The sequence below is a fragment of the Chaetura pelagica genome, unplaced genomic scaffold (assembly GCF_000747805.2).
Source record: "Chaetura pelagica isolate M959 unplaced genomic scaffold, ChaPel_1.0 scaffold377, whole genome shotgun sequence".
NCBI lineage: Eukaryota > Metazoa > Chordata > Aves > Apodiformes > Apodidae > Chaetura > Chaetura pelagica.
Genome location: NW_009953908.1, coordinates 140,571 through 159,525, shown reverse-complemented (window position 1 = coordinate 159,525; position 18,955 = coordinate 140,571). Strand labels below are relative to the sequence as shown.

The 18,955-nt window shown below is 39.1% G+C and overlaps 1 protein-coding gene across 1 annotated transcript in view; it reads left to right on the top strand.

Moving 5' to 3' along the window:
* Positions 1-12,406, top strand: part of CNOT11 (CCR4-NOT transcription complex, subunit 11) — a 14,756-nt gene extending 2,350 nt beyond the window's left edge. The window contains exons 2-8 of the mRNA XM_010001433.1: positions 3-154; positions 931-1,095; positions 5,008-5,160; positions 5,731-5,933; positions 6,696-6,898; positions 9,562-9,658; positions 12,061-12,406. Of these exons, the coding sequence (XP_009999735.1) occupies positions 3-154; positions 931-1,095; positions 5,008-5,160; positions 5,731-5,933; positions 6,696-6,898; positions 9,562-9,658; positions 12,061-12,258 (1,171 nt within the window). The 3' untranslated portion in view covers positions 12,259-12,406. The remainder of the gene's footprint in view (positions 1-2; positions 155-930; positions 1,096-5,007; positions 5,161-5,730; positions 5,934-6,695; positions 6,899-9,561; positions 9,659-12,060) is intronic.
* Positions 12,407-18,955: the final 6,549 nt, after the last annotated feature.

The window sequence follows — 18,955 nt, the reverse complement described above, 5'->3', positions numbered from 1 at the left end:
AGCCCGGCGCAGCGCCTCACCGCGCTCTACCTGCTCTGGGAGATGTACCGCACCGAGCCCCTCGCCGCCAACCCCTTCGCCGCCGTCTTCGCCCACCTCCTCAACCCCGCGCCCGAGCGGGGCGGCGACGAGGCCGAGCGGACGCCGCTCTCCGGTGGGTCCCGTCTCCCGGGGGGGTTGGCTGAGCCCTGCCCGGGCTCGGCTTCCCGCCCCGCCTCTTGAGCTTTCCCCGTTATGGAAAAGGCGGTGGGGAATATTGTTTTTTCCCCGCGTCAGGTTGGGTCGCAGCAGGGGGTTGCGGTGGCGTTACAGAAAGCTGGGGGTGCGAGGAGGGTTTTGGCAGCTTTTAGAGCTGCGAAACAAAGGTTAAAAGGCGCGAGAGTCGGACGCTTTTCCCCTCTTCAGTAAATGCGAGCGTGACAGCAACGGGTACATCAGTTTCTAAAAAAATGACTTTGGAATTTACAGAAGGTATCGGAACGCCTAGTCATATTTAATAGTTGCCTAAACTGGAAAGCATGTAAGGAAACCACTGTGACTGCCTGAGCATCAAATGTTTGTTGTCGAGATGAACCATACTGATCAGTATAACGCTGTGTTTTACATCACTTGAGGAACACAGAAGGGTTTGGTTTGGAAGGGACCTTAAAGATCCTCCGGTTCCAACCCTCTGCCATGAGCAGGGACACCTCCCACTAGACCAGGTTGCTCAGAGCCCCATCCAACCCGGCCTTGAACACTTCCAGGGATGAGGATGGGGGAGTGAAGGAAGTAGCAGGTCTGTATGTACTTACAGAGACTGTTCAGTTGCACTTACCTTGCCATAATTACATTTTGCGTTTTAGTTTTCTTGTTCTGTGTGAAACATATGGAAAACAGTAATGCTACTGCCTTACCAATCCAGGATTGTTTTTTGTTGTGTATCCACAGGCTTCTTGCCTCCCATAACTCCTCCAGAAAAATTCTTTCTTTCTCAACTGATGTTGGCCCCCCCTAGAGAGCTGTTCAAGAAGACTCCTCGGCAGATTGCTTCAATGGACGTGGGGAACATGGCCCAGTCCGTGGACATAAGTGGGCTTCAGCTGGCATTAGCAGGTAAGGAAGAATTGCAGCTGTAATTCAATTATGAATGGAAATGCTAATTGTAATGTAGCCGTGAGTTTCCTGAGAAACACTCTTGTTTATCCTAAATAAGAAAAAGGTCGAACTGTGCTTTAGGGTCTTCAAACCCAATCTAAGATTTGTTTTGATTTCTGTGTGTATTTTTATCCCTTTTCACTCTCTGCAGTATTCCTAGTATGATAGAACAGAGCGCAATCGTCATGTTGTCACATGCCAGTACTTCAGCTGCATCTGGGAAGTTGGCTATTACAATTGTATCTTCACTTTTACAAAATAAAGTCAGATATTGCAGCACTAGCTCAAGAGTGGGAAGGTGGTCTACTTTTACTAGATTGAAAAGAAAAGCAGTGTGATGCTTATCCTTTGACAGGAGAAAAGGAGAAGGAACATGATTGTTCTGATCCTGTTGACTGATGAGTCACATCTGGACCTAATCTGAATTATGAAAATATTGTTGGGAATAAGGAACCAGTTTGGACAGCAAAAAAATAGTAGGGTTTTTTCCTAGGTATATGCAAATGGATCTACTTGCTTAAAAACTCACCATTCCACTTCTATATCTCTGCAGTGTGGTTCCCAGCTCTGAGGTCAGGCAGTAACTAGGCTTTTTCCATCCTGCAGTTATATCTTGGTGTTGTAATTTTTCCTGTTTGGGTTTTTTTTGTGTGTGTGTTTTGTTTTTTTTGTTGTCGGTTTTTTTTCTGTAGACTCTTTCACTGGTTTGTTATACTGTGATGTGCTGTTCCCTGTTCACAGTCCACAAATATCCTCTATTGTCTTCCTTAGGTAGCCTTTCCAGAGTCAGATCTTTTGAAAATGTAAGGTGAACACCCTAACATACCTTCAAGGGGGAAACCAACTCTTCAGGTTCTTGCTCTGTTCATCCTGTCTATGTTTTCTAGAATGCTTTTGTGCATTCAGGTTTTGTGAAACTTGAGGTAACTTGTGTTTTTTATCAGAAGGCATATGTGATGCCTAAAGAACCCTAGAGTTTTTTCATTTGTTTTCCCCTTGGTGCTGTGTTTGCCTTCAGAACAGGTTGTTTTCATTAGAAATAAAATATACAGAGAACTTCAAAACTGTAGTTGTATGAATGGGTGGTCTAGGCCATCAATTTTATTTTGTTCTTTTTTAAAACAGAAGATGCTGGTGGCTTAAAGTACAGTACAAATTAAGCCCTGTGAGATGTGTTTGTATCATTACTTACATAAGACAGTAAACTTGCATAATGAGGTTTTTTTGAGCAGTTACAGGAGTTATGTAAAAACAACATCCATCTGAAAAAACTTTCTGCTCTCTTTCTCAGGCTTTTTCCTATAGCTCCCTAGAATAAATGTCTGCTTTTTAATCACTTTCTTAGAAGATAAGTTATCTGTTCATCTTAATATCGTGATGCTTCTTGAGTATTTGTCATTTTTGAAAGGTTGGTGAGTTTTTCAGAAGTTTTCAGTATATCTCTCCTAATGATTCAACATGCAAGATGAAGCTGTGATGCTGACAGTGCATAAATACTTGTATTGTGGTGCTTAGATACAACATTTAAGGGGCTGCATTTACACCCTTTCCCCCCACATTTTGTAGAACATAACAGCTTTAAGACTTAGTGGCCCTTAAAAATAATTTAGAAAGCATTAATTTTTTAAAAATCAGTCTATCTGTATCAATCCTTTTTTTTTCCTTTTTTTTTTTTTTTGACAATTGACTTGCAACTGTATGGTTGTTTTTCTGGGTGTGGTTTTCTTTGGTTTTGTTGTTGTCCATGTTGGTTTTGGCTTCTTTTGGGCTTTTCCTCCCAAAAAAGTAAGGTGTGGGAATACAGCACCTTGGGAACAAGTACTAAAACTTGCTTGTTCTCTTTTCCCTTTGGTCCGTCTGTCCTTATGACTTGGTTTTGATCTGGTGTGTCACCACATCAAAAATGTCACTTTATTCCAGTTGCAGGCACTTCTGGCAAAGTGCTCCTAACTGTCTTCTATCCCTTGTTTGATTTAAGAGTAATTGAGCTGCATTAGAGTGAAGTTCATAATACATTGTAGAACTTTCCTTCAAGAATCAAAAGAAGTTTCTTTTTACCTGTAAAAAAAAAATAGCTCCATAAGGGAGGCCAAGTGATTAGTCTTAATTCAAGGGGCTATATTCTGTCTTGTTAAATCAGCACATTCTAATTCTTGCTTTTGCCTACCTGAAACTGTTGATCCAGTCCTTGAAGCACTGAGGATGAGCTTTTGAGCTTCATTGCATATAGCTAAGGGCTCATGCAGGCATCTAAAATCACTGAATTGAAGGACTGTAACTTAAACTTTTTATATTTCTAATTAAGCTTCATAAACCATTTGAGATTATGAGGATACCAACAACTTTATGTTAACCATCTGATAGATTGAAATTCTAGACTATAAATAAAAACTGATAAGACACTTTTTTATTTCAGATAACTTTATTTGTAGAATCAACCCTTCTGTTCAGTGGCTAACTTAAAAGTATTCACAAGCTGGAGTTTGAAACAGTTTCTAAAGCTGGAGACATGTTTTATAAATGAACTCATTTGGACTTCAAAATACTTTTTTAAAATAACTGGACAGTATGCTAAATGCTGCCTTTCAGAGAAAACCATGGCTTACTGTGCCACTTCAGTGTGCATACATTCAAATGTTTGCATGAACTGGAATAATTGGATAAAGTAGGACAGAAAGAAAAAAAAAAAATTAGCAATGGGTGCTGCTTTGTTTTGAGAATCCTCTTGCCATTCACAATTTCAGCATCTCTTGTGGATTTGGTAGAGTCATACGAAGTAGTGTTCATATGCATGGGAAGTTGGGAAGGGATATACTTGCACAAAAAGGAGTAAGCACACTTTGTTTGTAAGTGATAGGGACAGTACACTAAATGACTTCATTAGTCAGGAGTGGTGTTTAGTTTCACGTAGAACTTTTTCTAGGGTTCTTTGTGTGGTACCAAAAGTTTTGGACATCAGATTACGTAAGGCTTAATCTGCTGCTTAATGTTCTCTGGGTGTGGAGGGGTGTAGTCTAAGGTGGTGTTCTGCAGTGGGTGTTTTTTTGGTTTATGTCTGTTGGGGTTTGTTTTGGGATTGTGTTTTTTTGCCCAAGCAATGGAAAACATGTCTCAAAATAATAGGATACAGAAGATCAGATGTTTAGAGTTTAGGTACAGAAGAATGGTAGATTGTGACAGAACAGCTGAAAATCTGACAGTGCAAGTCCTGAGCCTCATCATTTCTTTTTGACCAGTTTATTCAAGTCTTCTGTTATACATACTAAATTTAGTATTATTTTTATGTAGCTTATGTTCTGTCATTTGGCCTTTAAAGGGGCACTTTCAGCTCCCTCTCTCAGTTATGCTTTAATATAACGCTCTGTGTAGAATCACATAACAATCTCCATCTTTTCCCACACAAGCACTTGCTGTAGCTTGTCACTGAATGCAGAAGTAGCTCATGCAGTGCCCCTAAAATGTGTTGGATAAATGTGAAGAGCTGACTTCAGGTCTAGTATGGCTGTTATTGTTGCTGAGTCTGTTAATGGATCTGAGTAGATTTTTCACTTGCCTGGCTCTGAGAAAAAGTGGTTGCAAAACTGGATAAAGCACGTGACCTCTTTGAGGAGTGCTGTGTGAATCTACTAATGTGCTTTTAGAAGCAGATTACATCAGTGCTTACCTTTTCTGAAGTCAAGAGTATGTTTCAGATTCATTACTATTTCTTTGTGCTTGCTTTGTGCCTCTGTCCCTCACTTGTCAGCTGGCACTCTTGGGTACCGAATTTCATGTTCTTGTCTAAAGCTGATTGTTTCTCATTGCTTTTAGTATTCCAGGCATCTCTGTTTCAATTTTATGCTTTAATATTATGGACTGGCCTTCTTTCAGAACGTCAGTCTGAGTTGCCAACACAGAGCAAGGCCAGCTTCCCCAGCATTCTCAGCGATCCTGACCCAGATTCTTCCAACTCCGGTTTTGACAGCTCTGTCGCCTCCCAGATCACAGAAGCCTTAGTGAGTGGACCAAAACCTCCTATAGAAAGTATGTGCCTTTCCACATCTTTGTTTCTGTAACTTACTTCATGCTATATCGCTATACTTTTCCACATGTAATGTAATGTAATTCAGAAGTATTTTCAAGGTATGAAATGGGGATGAAAACAAATGAAACAGTGCAAAACTGTGTCAGGCTGTCTCTATATGTGATTCCATAGTGTTCACCTTTCCAGACTTTTAAAAATCTGAAGTCTGCTTTGAAGCTGTTACCAGTGTCATCTGTTGGCTAAAACACTGGGCCTGATGCTCCTCAGATCTTGGCCTTGTACACTAAGGTCTGCATTGACTGTTAACACATTCAAAGAAGCAGTTACTGTGGAAGGAAAACAGACAAATGACAGAATCGATAACTTAGCAGTATGAATCAAGAGGGAAAACAGGCTAATGTAACAGCATCAATTAAACTCAGGAATGTTTGTCTGGGAGGCAAGTAAGATTGTAATGCTGTTCTTAGTGTTATAACAGCATAAAGAAATGGGGCCTTCAGGGTTTTTTGTACTGATAGAAAATTGAGTACCTGGAGTTTAAAAAATATTTCACGTTGTTGGTTTTTTAGGCCACTTTCGACCAGAGTTCATTCGACCACCACCTCCACTCCATATATGTGAGGATGAATTGGCATGGTTAAATCCAATAGAGCCAGATCACACAATTCAGTGGGATAAGTCAATGTGTGTTAAGAACAGCACTGGAGTTGAGATTAAAAGAATCATGGCGAAAGCTTTTAAAAGTCCTTTGACTTCCCCACAGCAAACACAGGTAAAGTATCATGCACTTTTCTGTCTAAAATGATTTTCTATAAAGCTGTCTGTTAAGTCATGTATTAAAAAAACTTAGACCACGTGATCAGTATTTGGATTCAGAAATCTCCAAGCACTTTAAATAGTAAAAACAATTGGGTTTTTACATGGGCTTGTATGAATAAGGAAGACATCTTTAAGCTTCTAGCGTTGAGTTGACAGTGTTACAGTTGATCGATAAGTGGCACCAATATTTTTTTTTGCATGAAAAACCCTTCTTATAACGAAGTTGTTCATGCTTCTGTGGAAACTTTTCTAAGTAATTATTTTGAAAATGCCAGTGCTGAATTAATTTTTGTTTTTCTTCAATTTGATAGTAGAACCATTTATTTCAGTGGGCTTTTTTGATAGTGATTATGCTAGCACTATAAAATATCTTGTTTGCAGAACTTTTTCTGATAACTGAACTTGAAATTGAGGTTTCTTTCTGCTAAACAGGAAACTAAAGGAGGCTGAAACTTTTAGTTTGTATTTTTTTCCTCCATTCTTTGCCATGCACTGATTCAAGACTGTTAAATGCCTTAGTAAAGGTTTTATGGGCACAGTTTTGCCTTCACAGAAAAATTGTAAAGTATACCTCCAGTGTCTTTCAATAGCAATGTCTAAATCTAAGGGGCTGTAATTCTGCTGTAGCTCAGATGTATTTTATAACAGTTTCTTCAAGCATTAATGTGACTAGTTAAGAAAAAAATCAAGCAACTGAATCTTTTTTTCTTTACAGCTCCTGGGAGAACTGGAAAAGGACCCCAAGCTTGTTTACCATATTGGTCTCACTCCTGCCAAATTGCCAGACCTGGTTGAAAACAATCCTTTAGTAGCTATAGAAATGTTACTGAAACTGATGCAGTCTAGTCAGATAACAGAGTATTTTTCTGTCTTGGTCAACATGGATATGTCCTTACATTCAATGGAAGTTGTCAATCGGTGAGTACTGTCTCAAATGTAAGAAAGATTTCTTAAGTATGTAAAATAACTGAACAGTTATTGAGTGGTTGTGAGGCTTGGCCAAGGGGCTGCCTTTTGATGCATTCTAAAGTCTACCAAAAGTAACAGGAGTTGAATAGAAGACTTATTGTCAGATTGCAGTGAAGGAAAAGAGTAGCAAACTATCATTTTCTTTTCAATTTTTCAATGATGTTGGTGTTATTTGGCTTTGTTTTTTTAATACTTTCTTATTATTAAGACTTAAACTTTGTGTGGTCTGATTAATCCTGCAGAGGAAGCATGCACTATGGATTTGTAGCTTTTTGTGACTACTGGAAAAGCTTTACTTCCTCTTCATGTCATTCCTTATTGGTGGTACCTGTAGTTAAAGAAAAATCTCTTATTATAAAGGTCCAGATTAAATTTGTAAAGTTAGCTCTTAGTTGGTTTTAAAGAATTGAACCTCTCAAACATCTCCAGCACTAAGTTCATGGAAACCTGCCCATTTTAAAATTCATTTTTACAGCAATGTTATTGAAAATTTGAATGTAATGTTAACAGCTTCATACTAGCAGCAGCAAAAGTGCTTATCAAGAAAAAAAACAACCTCAGTTTCCTAGCAGAAGGATGTGACTGGAGGCATATACATATTTTTTTTTTCATAATGATTGTTTAGATTTTTTTTATAAGGAAATATTTTCTATTTTAATTAAAATCACTATAATTCATATTCATTATTTCATCATGTTAGGTATGGTAAAGAAGCACATTTCTTGCACAGGTGCTATGCTACTTAATCTTTCATCCCTAACCCAAGAATGGAGAGGCTTATTCAAAGAAAACACGTGTTACTCTTCAGTATTGGCAAAGTGTTTCTACTTGGAAAAGAATAGGGAAATACATTCTGTGCTGTGGATAACTTCAACTGGAGTTGATAATTACTAGAAAAGTAATTTATCCAACTGTTTGATATTTTCAGCTCAAAACTCTTTAAAATGGGTATAACTTAAGGCAGCCTGTCATTGCAATATATATTCTGTCTAGTTTTACTTACAAATCAGACCCCCGGTTAATATCTGAATTTCACTAGCAGAAACATGTCCTTTGGCCCAGGAAGGTGTAAGTTTACTCACTGACTTGCAGAGATGACCAGTTACTGGATGTGTATGCTTTTGTCACTGCAGTAAGTGTCACTCCCTCTAATGGGTCACCATCTTCTTATTCCTGATGAAGAACTCACCCTCTTTTTGCCTCTCTAAAAAACAGCCTCATCTCTAGCTTCTCTCTTCTGAGGTAGCAGTTGTGTTTTATTACAACATCTGAAAATGTTAATTTTGATCCTTCTTGAGGTGTGCTTGTGTGGAAAATAGAAAACTGCAGTGGGACCGAGGGCATTTATTCTGAGAATCCTCCACAAAAAGCTCTTGCCATACAGCTGATCTGCTTAAAGCCCAGCTTGGATTCCTGATGCAGCTGAAGTGAACAAAAGGTGGTATTGTTAAATAGCCATCCTGTTTTATGGTCATGCCCTGTCTCCACTGGGAATAACTTCTGCATATAAGTACAACTCATTTTCTTAACAGAATTTAGTCCCTTCAATGGGAAAACTTGTCAAAAAGCTAATCCCCACAAGCTATGAAAGTACATTTCTCCCACTTTTTTTCATTTCTTGGCAATTACTGAATGTGAACTCACAAGTCAGCCTTGCTCAGCAGTCCCTTTGCAATGGAGTTGAATCAGACCTCAGCTATCATTTGAGGAGAGAAACACTTTGTTTCTGAAATAACTCTCGCCCTACTAGTGCAGACTGAGCAGTTTACTGCCCTGATGTTGGGCTAATGATCATGACGTGGAGAAATGGTAGGAAAAGAGTTTTTACTCCTGTCCAGGATAGCTGCTACCCCATCAGTCAGGCAGGCTGGTTCACCTTAGGGATAACTTTCCTCAAACTGAAAAATGACTGTCAGTGCAAACAGAGAGGCATTGATCTATAAGTTAAATAAGACAAAAACTTGAAACTTCAATGTCTAAAAACATGCACTGTTTTTCCTATTGCCCTCCTTTCACTTCATGAAATAGGACTGTGATTAGAGTTACTTCAGTCAAATTCTTTTGTAATTTTATGGCAGTTCTACATTTAGTGTATATTCTTATCTAAAACTTCAGTAAAATTTGAATCTGAAGGAACTAAGGAAACGTCTCTTTTTGCTGTAACAAAGGAGTTATTCCAGTTGTATACTTAAAGAAGGACTTCAGCATCTACATTCAGTACCTGAAATTCAAATATGAATAAGTAAAATTGTACTGCAAAGCTTACTGCAGAAGAATCTTGGTACTGGGACAGCTCGGGGACTTAATTGTAAATTGGAATGTAGCCTCATTGACTCATTTGTGAAATATATAGCAAATGTTTATAGGTATGTTTAATATACTAGAAACTGATCTGACTCAGCTTCTGTGCTGTATCAGAGTTAAAAAAAGTTCTGGATTCTTACTGAAGGAATTTAAATTATTAGAAATTTGTCTGTGGAAGCTGTCAGAAACCAGCTCTGTATGACATGACTGGGAATAAACTAATATCACAAGTCTAATTCATTTGTTTTGCAATGGACTCTGATTAGATTTTTGGCTTCACAAACCACTGGTATTTTTAATTTAAACAGGCTTACTACTGCAGTTGATCTCCCACCTGAATTTATTCATCTGTATATCTCCAACTGTATTTCCACCTGTGAACAGATTAAAGATAAATATATGCAGGTGAGTACTTCAGTAAATTGGTTAGGAAGAATGATCTCATATATTGGTCTGTGTAATAGGAGATTTTTATAAGGTTGATAGCAGTAAGTTATTGTGTCTTACCGCCTCTTTATTTGAAAGGCACTTTTCTTTTTCCCACTAATGCACTGTGCAGTTCTTCATAGTGCTCAACAGATGCTTCTTCACCTCTTTATGAAGTTTTGCAGGGAATTACTGTTCTCTTTCTGTAGAAATAATACAATTCTCTCTGACAAAACTGCATTTTTTATGTAACTCGGGTCCTTACATGCAAAGAGTTTGTTACTCTTCTCACCCCCCCCCAGCATTAGATGTTTGCCTTATGCTTAATTTTGAGCTTCAAGTTTCTTCCCTGTACAAGTGTGCCCACCACTTTTAGACCTTTGAGGTGACATTACAAAATTCACGTGAAAGTCTTGTCCTTCAATCATGACTATTACCAACCTGTAACAGCTTGCAGATCTCCTCAAAGATCAAAAAACCCTTCTTCTATTTTCCTAGTGCCATACTCTCTGCTTCCCAAGCCTGTCCTACTTCCTCAGTACCAGCATGCAAGTTGTAGCCTCTTAGTTTAAGGATATTTACCCCCTAGGGAGGTTTCCACATATTTGACACACCAGGTTGTCTTACATGTTGTGTGAGTGACTTCCTTCTATCCTAAAATGATCTGTTGGTTTCATCAAGTGCCAAGTACAACTTTTTTCTTGGATATGTGATTGGTGAAAAGTTGTTCCATATTGAGTTTACCCAAAGCTTTGTGGATCTTGACCAAGTCCTGCTTCAGTGTTTTCTGCTCAATACTGAAAGAGTGCATCTTCTTCAGTCTCTTGCAACAAGGCAGCTGTTCCTTTTCCTAAGGCTTTTTTTGGTGTCCTTATCTAGTGCCTTCTCTAGCTCTACTGTATCGTTAAGCTGCAGAGACAAAAATTGTGTGCAGTACACAGAGTATGGGTGCAACGTGGTTTTGTTCTTCTTCTCCTGCAGAGACAAAAATTGTGTGCAGTACACAGGGTATGAGTGCAACGTGGTTTTGTTCTTCTTAGTACCCTTCCAGATGATGACTAACCATTTGTTATCTTTTTGTGGCTGCTGATGCTTCTCTGCTTTGGGACACTGCCAGAGACACATGGGTGGCTTGATCTGTGACCTGCTGAATAGCTGTGCCTATTAGTTTGGTAGCAGAATAGGACAACAGCAGCAGAGCTGGGCTGCAGCTGAGAATTTGCCCACAGAGTGGGACACTGTGCTCAGAGGAGCTAATGAGACCATAGAGCAGCTGTACTGGAGGCATGCTGGGGACAAAAAAGAACAGAGTGTCAAGGAACACATACTACTTTCTAAGTAGCATGCAAAGTTCGTGAGATCTAACATTTGTTAATACTGTGTATGAGGCCTCACAGCAACTGAGACACAAGATGTTCTGAAATGCACTGCTATAGAAAGTGAAAGAGGCACAACCTTGGGAGACTGGGAGTCAGCCAGCATTTTGCTTTTGCACTTTAGTTCTGAGTTTCATGTTCCTGTTATTAAAGTTATCTGTCTGATAATCCTTCGGTATGTAGTTGCTTTTAGAGAAAAGTTTGGGTTCAACTCTATCTCACAATGTGAACTATGAGACTACTTCAATGATAGAATAACATTTGCTTTTGTCCTTGAGGAAGAATGTACTCTGTATAAAGCAGGCAGTTAGTGACTGGATCAAAGTGTAGGTGCCATTTCCTAGGTTTCCACTTCTCAGCTCCCGGCGTGCTTTGCAAGGTGCTATCTAAGCAGCCCGTAGGACAGAGGAACACTTCCCAGATCCCATCCATCAGGTGTCCCTCGTACTGTCTTTCCTTCCGTGATGGAGGAAGAGGGTTGTGTGCTAATTCAGGGATAGAGTGTTTCCCACAAAGCAAGTGTGGGATCAGTTCTGCTGCAGTCACTTGCTAGCTGCAGTGCCTTAATCATGCAGTGACTTGGGAATTCTGAGATGCGGAGCTTGTTAATTTTTCTTTATGGTGTTAACATATATAATGAGACTAAGCAAGACTCTAGTGATGACCTCATCTTGAGCTAGGATCCCTCCTCTCTGACATTAGAGATTACATAATAAAAGAATTAAGTACAGTGCAGATGTAGATCTGCTACTTCATTTGTGCACCTGAGTAATCTTGAGAAAGCTTCTGTAATCAGAAGTGGAGTACTACAAGACAGAGTGCCTTTTTAAAATAGTAGTAATATGGGAAGTAGAAAAATAGGCAGTATGTGCACAACTTGGGAACAAGGTTAGTGCTGAAGCAGAATTGCTTCTGAAATGCCTCAGTTGTACTGCTGATGGCCAGCAATCCTTTTACCTGATTTGGTTGCAAACATTTGGATTATGAAACTCTCTTCTGTTTCAGAACCGCCTGGTACGTCTTGTTTGTGTCTTTCTTCAGTCTTTAATCAGAAACAAAATTATTAATGTACAGGACTTGTTTATAGAAGTGCAAGCATTCTGCATTGAGTTTAGTCGGATACGAGAAGCAGCTGGCCTTTTCAGACTGCTGAAGACACTAGATACTGGGGAAAATCCATCAGAGACAAAAACATCAAAATAAAACCACTGTGTCACTGACAAAAAAACCCCAAACCCTACCATTGTGTTCTATACTAATTAATTGTATATTTAAACTTAAATCACTGGATTAATGATGTAATACACTATAAATAGCATTCTATGCATTTAAACAATAAATGCTTTTTTCTGATACACCTGCTTGAGTTACATTGTGGTTTTACTGTGGGTTAAACTCTGTATCTCATACACATACCCTGGACTACAGGCTCTAATTCCAAAGGGGAATGTAAATGATACTTGCCCTTTCACAGCAAATTGAAGTATTCCTGTGGCACTCACTGTCTTTGTATCTAAAACTGTTTGTGAATTAACTGAAGTCAAATTGTATCAAGGTAAGTAACTTCAGTGCCTGTTTGCCCTTTCTTTACTGTGCAAAACCTTCTAGAAGCTGGATACAACCGCTACTGATGGATGCTCTTTTCAGTGACTAAGGGAAAGTATCTCTTACTGTCTAGAAAGAGCTAACAGCTTACCTTTACATGGTAAAAAGGAAGTGGTGTGCCACTGTAGGCTTAGAGCTATACCCTCTTTTCAAGATTACTGAATATCTCCAGACTAGTGACCTCATACCATCAGTACTTTAAGTAGTGCCCCTATTTTATGCATGTAAGAATGTTTCACTAAGGAAAGACAGTCCCATTTCTTCCATAAAAAAAATCAGAGTCACAAGCCTGTTCTTACTTCAGAACTTGCATAGACAGTTGCTCTGTGGATACAAAAATTAAAATAGTCTTCTTTCAAAAGCATGTCATCAAGAGTTTGATTAAGGTGTTAGCTGGCAGAGGTTAGGGAAACTAGGGAAGGAGCACTATTTTAAGCTGATAGAATAGCTGCTGTCATTTAAGCCCTGAGACTGAAGAGTTTGAAAAGCAAGCTAGTTCTAATTTAATTCTGCTTGATAAGTGAAAGCTGTTTTAAATTACATCTGCTCCTCAAGCTTTTACAAAATGCAAGATCAATAACGCAAGGTCAAGAGTGTCTTTCAGCTTTCTCTTTGTAAGTAATTTAAGTTGCTAAATTGCTTGGATTGAAAATCCCATCCATCTCCCATCTCATGCAGCATAATCTTTTGGTATGAAGTTCTGGGAGCACTGTTCTCTAGTCATTAGAGATTAGAATTCTCTAGCTTCCCAGAGTTAAGATGTATTAGGCCAACTAAAAGCATTTATTTAAGGTCTGTTCCAATTCTAGACATTCTTTCTATAACCCAAGACATCTGCTGTAAGTCATTAGCAGCAACATTTTAACTAGTTCATGTGCTAAAATTTGTACCTTAATGCTTTACATCTACTAAAGTACAATTTGACTATTGTCTATATACTATTACCCCTCTTAAAAACACGGTTAAAACAACATTTTATACAGATTTCAGTTTATAACAAAGTAGGCTCCATCAGAGAACCAATTACTATTGCTGCAAAACATTGCAATCTACCTTGATTTACAGAATTACTTTGAAAGACTTTAAGCCTTGCCAAAAAACCCCAAATGACTGCTACCATAACACCATAGCAAAAGCCTAACTGTTCTGCCTCTTCAGCATTTGCTTTAGTTGTACTGACATACTTAAGTCCCCAATCCCTGGACTTGTCCTGTAACTAAAAAAAAAAAAAAAAAAGAAAAAATATCAAGAAACAGTTTTAGTGTTTTTTATCACAGGCACTTCTGTCATGTACTTGTATACATTGATAATAGGTTCAGCCCATTAATTTCAGAGCTCTGTGCACTGATGAAAACATTGACTTTGTTACTGAATTTGCTGTTCTGGTGACACGTGAGCCCCTCAGGCAGGCTGGTGACACCTCTGATAATTCCATGCACCCCACAGACAGAAACCCCATTGGAGCAGTTTTTAGAACTGCAGCCCATGGGAGTGAACTCCTCAAGAGCAGGGGAAGTGTGAGGAAGGAAAAGCAGAGACCAAATTTTATGCCCAACCTTCCTTCCCCAGCCCCCTGCTGTCACTCACAAGGAAGGCAGAGGACTGAGGGAGTAAAGGCAAACCTTGGAAGTCAAGGGGGAAAAGAATAGTGGTTTTACTTTTATGTCCTTGTTTCTCACTGTCCCTCTTTTTAAATAGCAAAAAATTGAAATTAATTTTAATCAAGTCTGTTTTGCCCATTTATCTTGACCTGTGAGTTTTTCCATCTTATTCCTTGTCCCACTGAGGAAAGGGAATGAGAGCAGGTGGCTGGATTACCTAGCAACCAGACAAGGTTAACCCACCACATGGGTATCGGTTACATGGGGAAAGCTACAACATGCAGAAAGACTCTTCCCCACAGCTACCCAGAATGAAGTAAAGCTGGCTTTGTGCTGTGCTACTTGGGTGTCTCAGACCACTTCGGTAGGTGTAGCAAAGAAAACAAAACCCTCAAGCTTCTCAGACACTGCCTTTAAAAGGTCTGTATAATTTATTATGGAATTTGAGCTTTTAGCCATTAAGTTACAACAACAATGCATAACTTGACATTTTTACAGTTGTACATACACAATGGAAATGACATAGTCCAGTGCTTAATTCAAACAATGTAACCAAGTTAGCACAAGGTTACACTAAGAGACAGTTCATTGTGAATAGTTGTTGACAAGACTAGCAAGTTCAAATAGTTCTCTGCAGTTATGTTTGTAGTAGAAGTAACTGGCTTCAAAGTTTTGGACTTAAGCTTCAGACTAACAAAACAATGGAAACTCAAATGAATTTGCTCTTCTGAATTAAGTAGGATATACTCATTTAAAAATGCAGGATCATTACCATGTTTCAGATGGTGAAAAGTAGCTTCAGGTCCAATGGATGTAAAGTGAACATTTTCCAGGCAATGCATTCTTCACACAAACACATGCAATTATAGAGACATTCTACTTTTAAAACTTTCTCAAATCAAGTTTTGTAATACAGCAGGATATCTGAAGAGAGAGATCAGGACCCATACTGAACAAAACCAAAAGCCTTCAGCTTGATTTGTGCATGTTTAATCTACAATTCCAATTCCCAAATCTTCACGTATCACCTATGAGAGAAAAGAACACATCAAATAAAGATCAGTCTTAAGGACAGAAGCCATTTCAATTCTTATAGCCATGGTTAAAACATATATACACGACACCCTGTTACCATCTTCCTTTTCAGCAGTTGTAATTCATCATGGCCCTATTATAAAAATGCATCTCTTCAGCTTACCCAAGGGGAGAGTCTTGGTCTTCCCTCCTCCACCCCAACTTATCCCCTTTGCCCAGCTCTAAAACTAAATTGCACAGTGAGGATATTCCATTTCCTAGCTTATCAAAATAGAACTTTGACAGGTTTCATTTTCTGCCACTTAAGATGCATTAGTTTATCACACACTCTTAATCAGAATGTGAGACAGAGAAAAGTAAATGGAGCAGAAAAAGCAACCAGAAAGGAGTGCTCTCTCTCTCTCTCCCTGTAACTGCAAGCTATTAATCCTGTCCAAGCCATTTATGAGGTTGCACCCAGCCTGGTGGCTGACAGGAAACACACAGAAGAGAATGGTCTCTTGCCAAGCTGCCAACACAATTTGATTCACCTGGCAGCCAACATTCCCTTCAGTTTAACTTGATGAGATACTGCCAGCTGAACTCTCTACTAGATTTCAGTATGTTCTTACTGATCTCAGTATCTTTGTCCATTACAGAAACACTGCATTCAACACCAAGTGCCAAAAATCAAACCAATGGTAAACTACATACACAACCTCTCCACTCAAAAAACAAAAACCCCAAAACCCAAACCCCCCAAAACTGCACAGAAACAAACAAAAAAACACAACCAAAAGTAAACCAAACCCCTAAACACCCACTTAACAAATGCCACAATACCATCATTACTAGCTTGTTTCAGAATGCTACACAGGCTCCGCTGAGCTAGACTTCCCAGTTTTACTGAACACTTGGGATGCTGATGTGTAACAAAAAAGAATCTTTATTACACATTGTGGCAACAACTGAAAAATATCCCACAAACTCAGAATGCCATTCTTAACCTGCTACTGTACACTTCAAAGTACAGTTGGTGTTGCTAGCAGTAGTTGCCTGTCTAGACTTGTCTAAACAGAAGTCTGCATTTATAGGGCAGTTAAATAAGTAGCCCGACCTGTTGTGCATTATCTGTTGCCATAATAATGTAAAACCAACACCTTTCACTTCTGATCAAGCTCATCAAAACCCACTGTCCTTGCTTGAACCAGGACAGAATCAAATTTCTTTTTAGTAATTGTACTTTCCAGTTAAGTCTCCTCCAAGTAACTGTACTTTACAAAGTTAACAGCATGTTTTTCAGTCTGTATCTGCTTTTAGATCTAGTAACACTCAACATTTACAGTTATTGCTAGAGAATGGTATGCAGAAAGGCTCTTGCTTACACTTATTCCAATAGCAACTAAGGTCACTGCTTGATTCTGCTAAACTTATGCCAGAAATGAAAGGGCAGAAAAAGGATCACACCTGCAAGCCCTCCTGCAGAGAAGCAGACCAGACAGGTGACCCAAAACTGACCGAAGTATTACATCCCATACATGTCATACTCAGTATAAAGCTGAAAGATAACAACAGTCATGCCCTCTTTGGCTGTGGCTGCCATCCTGGGAAGACTCCCTTCTTCTGCCTTGGATCCTGATAAAAGTGTAGATACTGCCTTGGGCATCCTCTGAAGGACAGCACATAGCCAGTGCCCAGTGCACTTGCTAGGCTCCTTTCTGCACACACCTGAAGCTGCCTAGTCTTAGAGAGAGCATATAAGGCCAGGCAGAAAACCAGGACAAGCAATCTTTAATCAAGAAATTATTTTTTTTAAGTGTCTTTGCCTGTTTGATAAAGTTGTAGCAATGATGTTTCCTCATATAAGTTACCCCCTGGCACAGGGCTGGAATTCCCAAAGTGTCACAGCCCAGCTTTGGCAGGAATATACCAGTGCCCAATTTATTAAGTCAGCATGGATGAAAAGTCTTCTCACTGTAGTTACATTATCCTGCAATTCTTCTGGCACACCTCCAGAATCAAGCACTAATTACTGACAACAGGTTACTGGACTACATTCACATACTTAAGGTGGGTGAGGGGCAGGGGGAAGTTACGGCTGTCTAATCAAACTTCCCTCATGCCTGAAAATCTCATCCAAGCACTACTTAGAGCCAAAGAACCACCTAGTCTTGGAGTAGTTGGTAAAATAAAATACATATTTTCTAGTTAAATTCATGCTGCAGGTATTTAAACTCACTCTTAACATGCATTTAGATATGAAATATCTATGGTTTGTTTTTGCTATCAAGTGTGAAAGCTGAAATCAGTTTAAACAGTTTACTGTAACATTTATTCTCCAACTTGGCATTTGTAGACTTGTTAATAAACTAAAACTTCTGAACAAACAGGGACTCTAGTCTCACTTTAAAGAGTGGTCTATTTTAACATGTTCATAGCTCCTTCTTAAAATCACCTGAACATTACAAATTTTCTCCCTAACTAATACCAGAACTAACAAAGCCATACCTTATACTAACAAAACTCATTCTCCAACAATAACATCCCCTAGTCCCTGCTAGGGATTTTCCCCAGCTGATTATTCAACATGACTATTGGGAGGCTGTCCAATCCATGTGGGCACCATCTTGTAGCTTTGTATAAACACACCACATGAATGTCTCTAGTAGGAAACCCTCTTGACCGATTTCACCAAAATCTGACAAATGCAGAGGTCTCAGCCAACTTCCTGCATGTTTTATGAAAAAATGCACTGCTAGGAAAAGAGAAATTGGGCTGGGACAGGGGGAGACAGAAGGGACCCAGAATACAGAGCATCAGCTCCCATACTAGGTAGGACAGAGCCTAAACAGAAGAGGAAATTTAAATATTCTTAAAATGGTAGGGAAGGGAGTCACACAGCACTGATCCTGCAAAAACATTCAGAGTGGGGAAAGACTGATTAGTTCTAGCCTTTATATAAACTTTGGTAGCTAAAATTCCAGAAACTAGAAAGACTAGTTAGATTAAATACAGTAAGTCCAGATCAGCAAAGCCTAGGAACCTATAGCTGCTTACATCCGTTTACTCTCATAGTAATAAATTTGAGTTATTTGGTAGCTAAAATTCCAGAAACTAGAAAGACCAGTTAGATTAAATACAGTAAGTCCAGACCAGCAAAGCCTAGGAACCTGTATTTACCTATAGCTGCTTACATCCATTTACTCTCATAGTAATAAATTTGAGTTACAACCGTAGGTGATAAGCTTCGCATTTCTAATTCTCTCTTGCTACTGTTTTAAGCTCCACAGATTTTTCTTTTTCCTGTCCTGGACCTTTTAACCCACCACTTTTTGCCAAAGCCTGTCAGCTTTTTGGCTGAGGTCAGACTAATGATTCGCTTCAGACAATTTTTGTCATCGTGCTTCCACAGAGAGCAAACTGCTTGCTGGAGGCACTGCAATTCGGCCTTTTATTGTCATCATTCCTCAGCAGCACAGAGGCTTTATGAGACCTAACTACACACAAGCCACTGTGACTGAAACAACTGTAACTACACATGTGAAAAGCTGAAATGAAACCGCTCTCGTGCCAGCATTAGAAACATGCTCCAGGAACATTCATACTCAGGTTATTTTTCTCAGTCAGTGGTATTTACTTACACTTCAGATTTTATAAACACGGTTTTCAATTTGCAGATT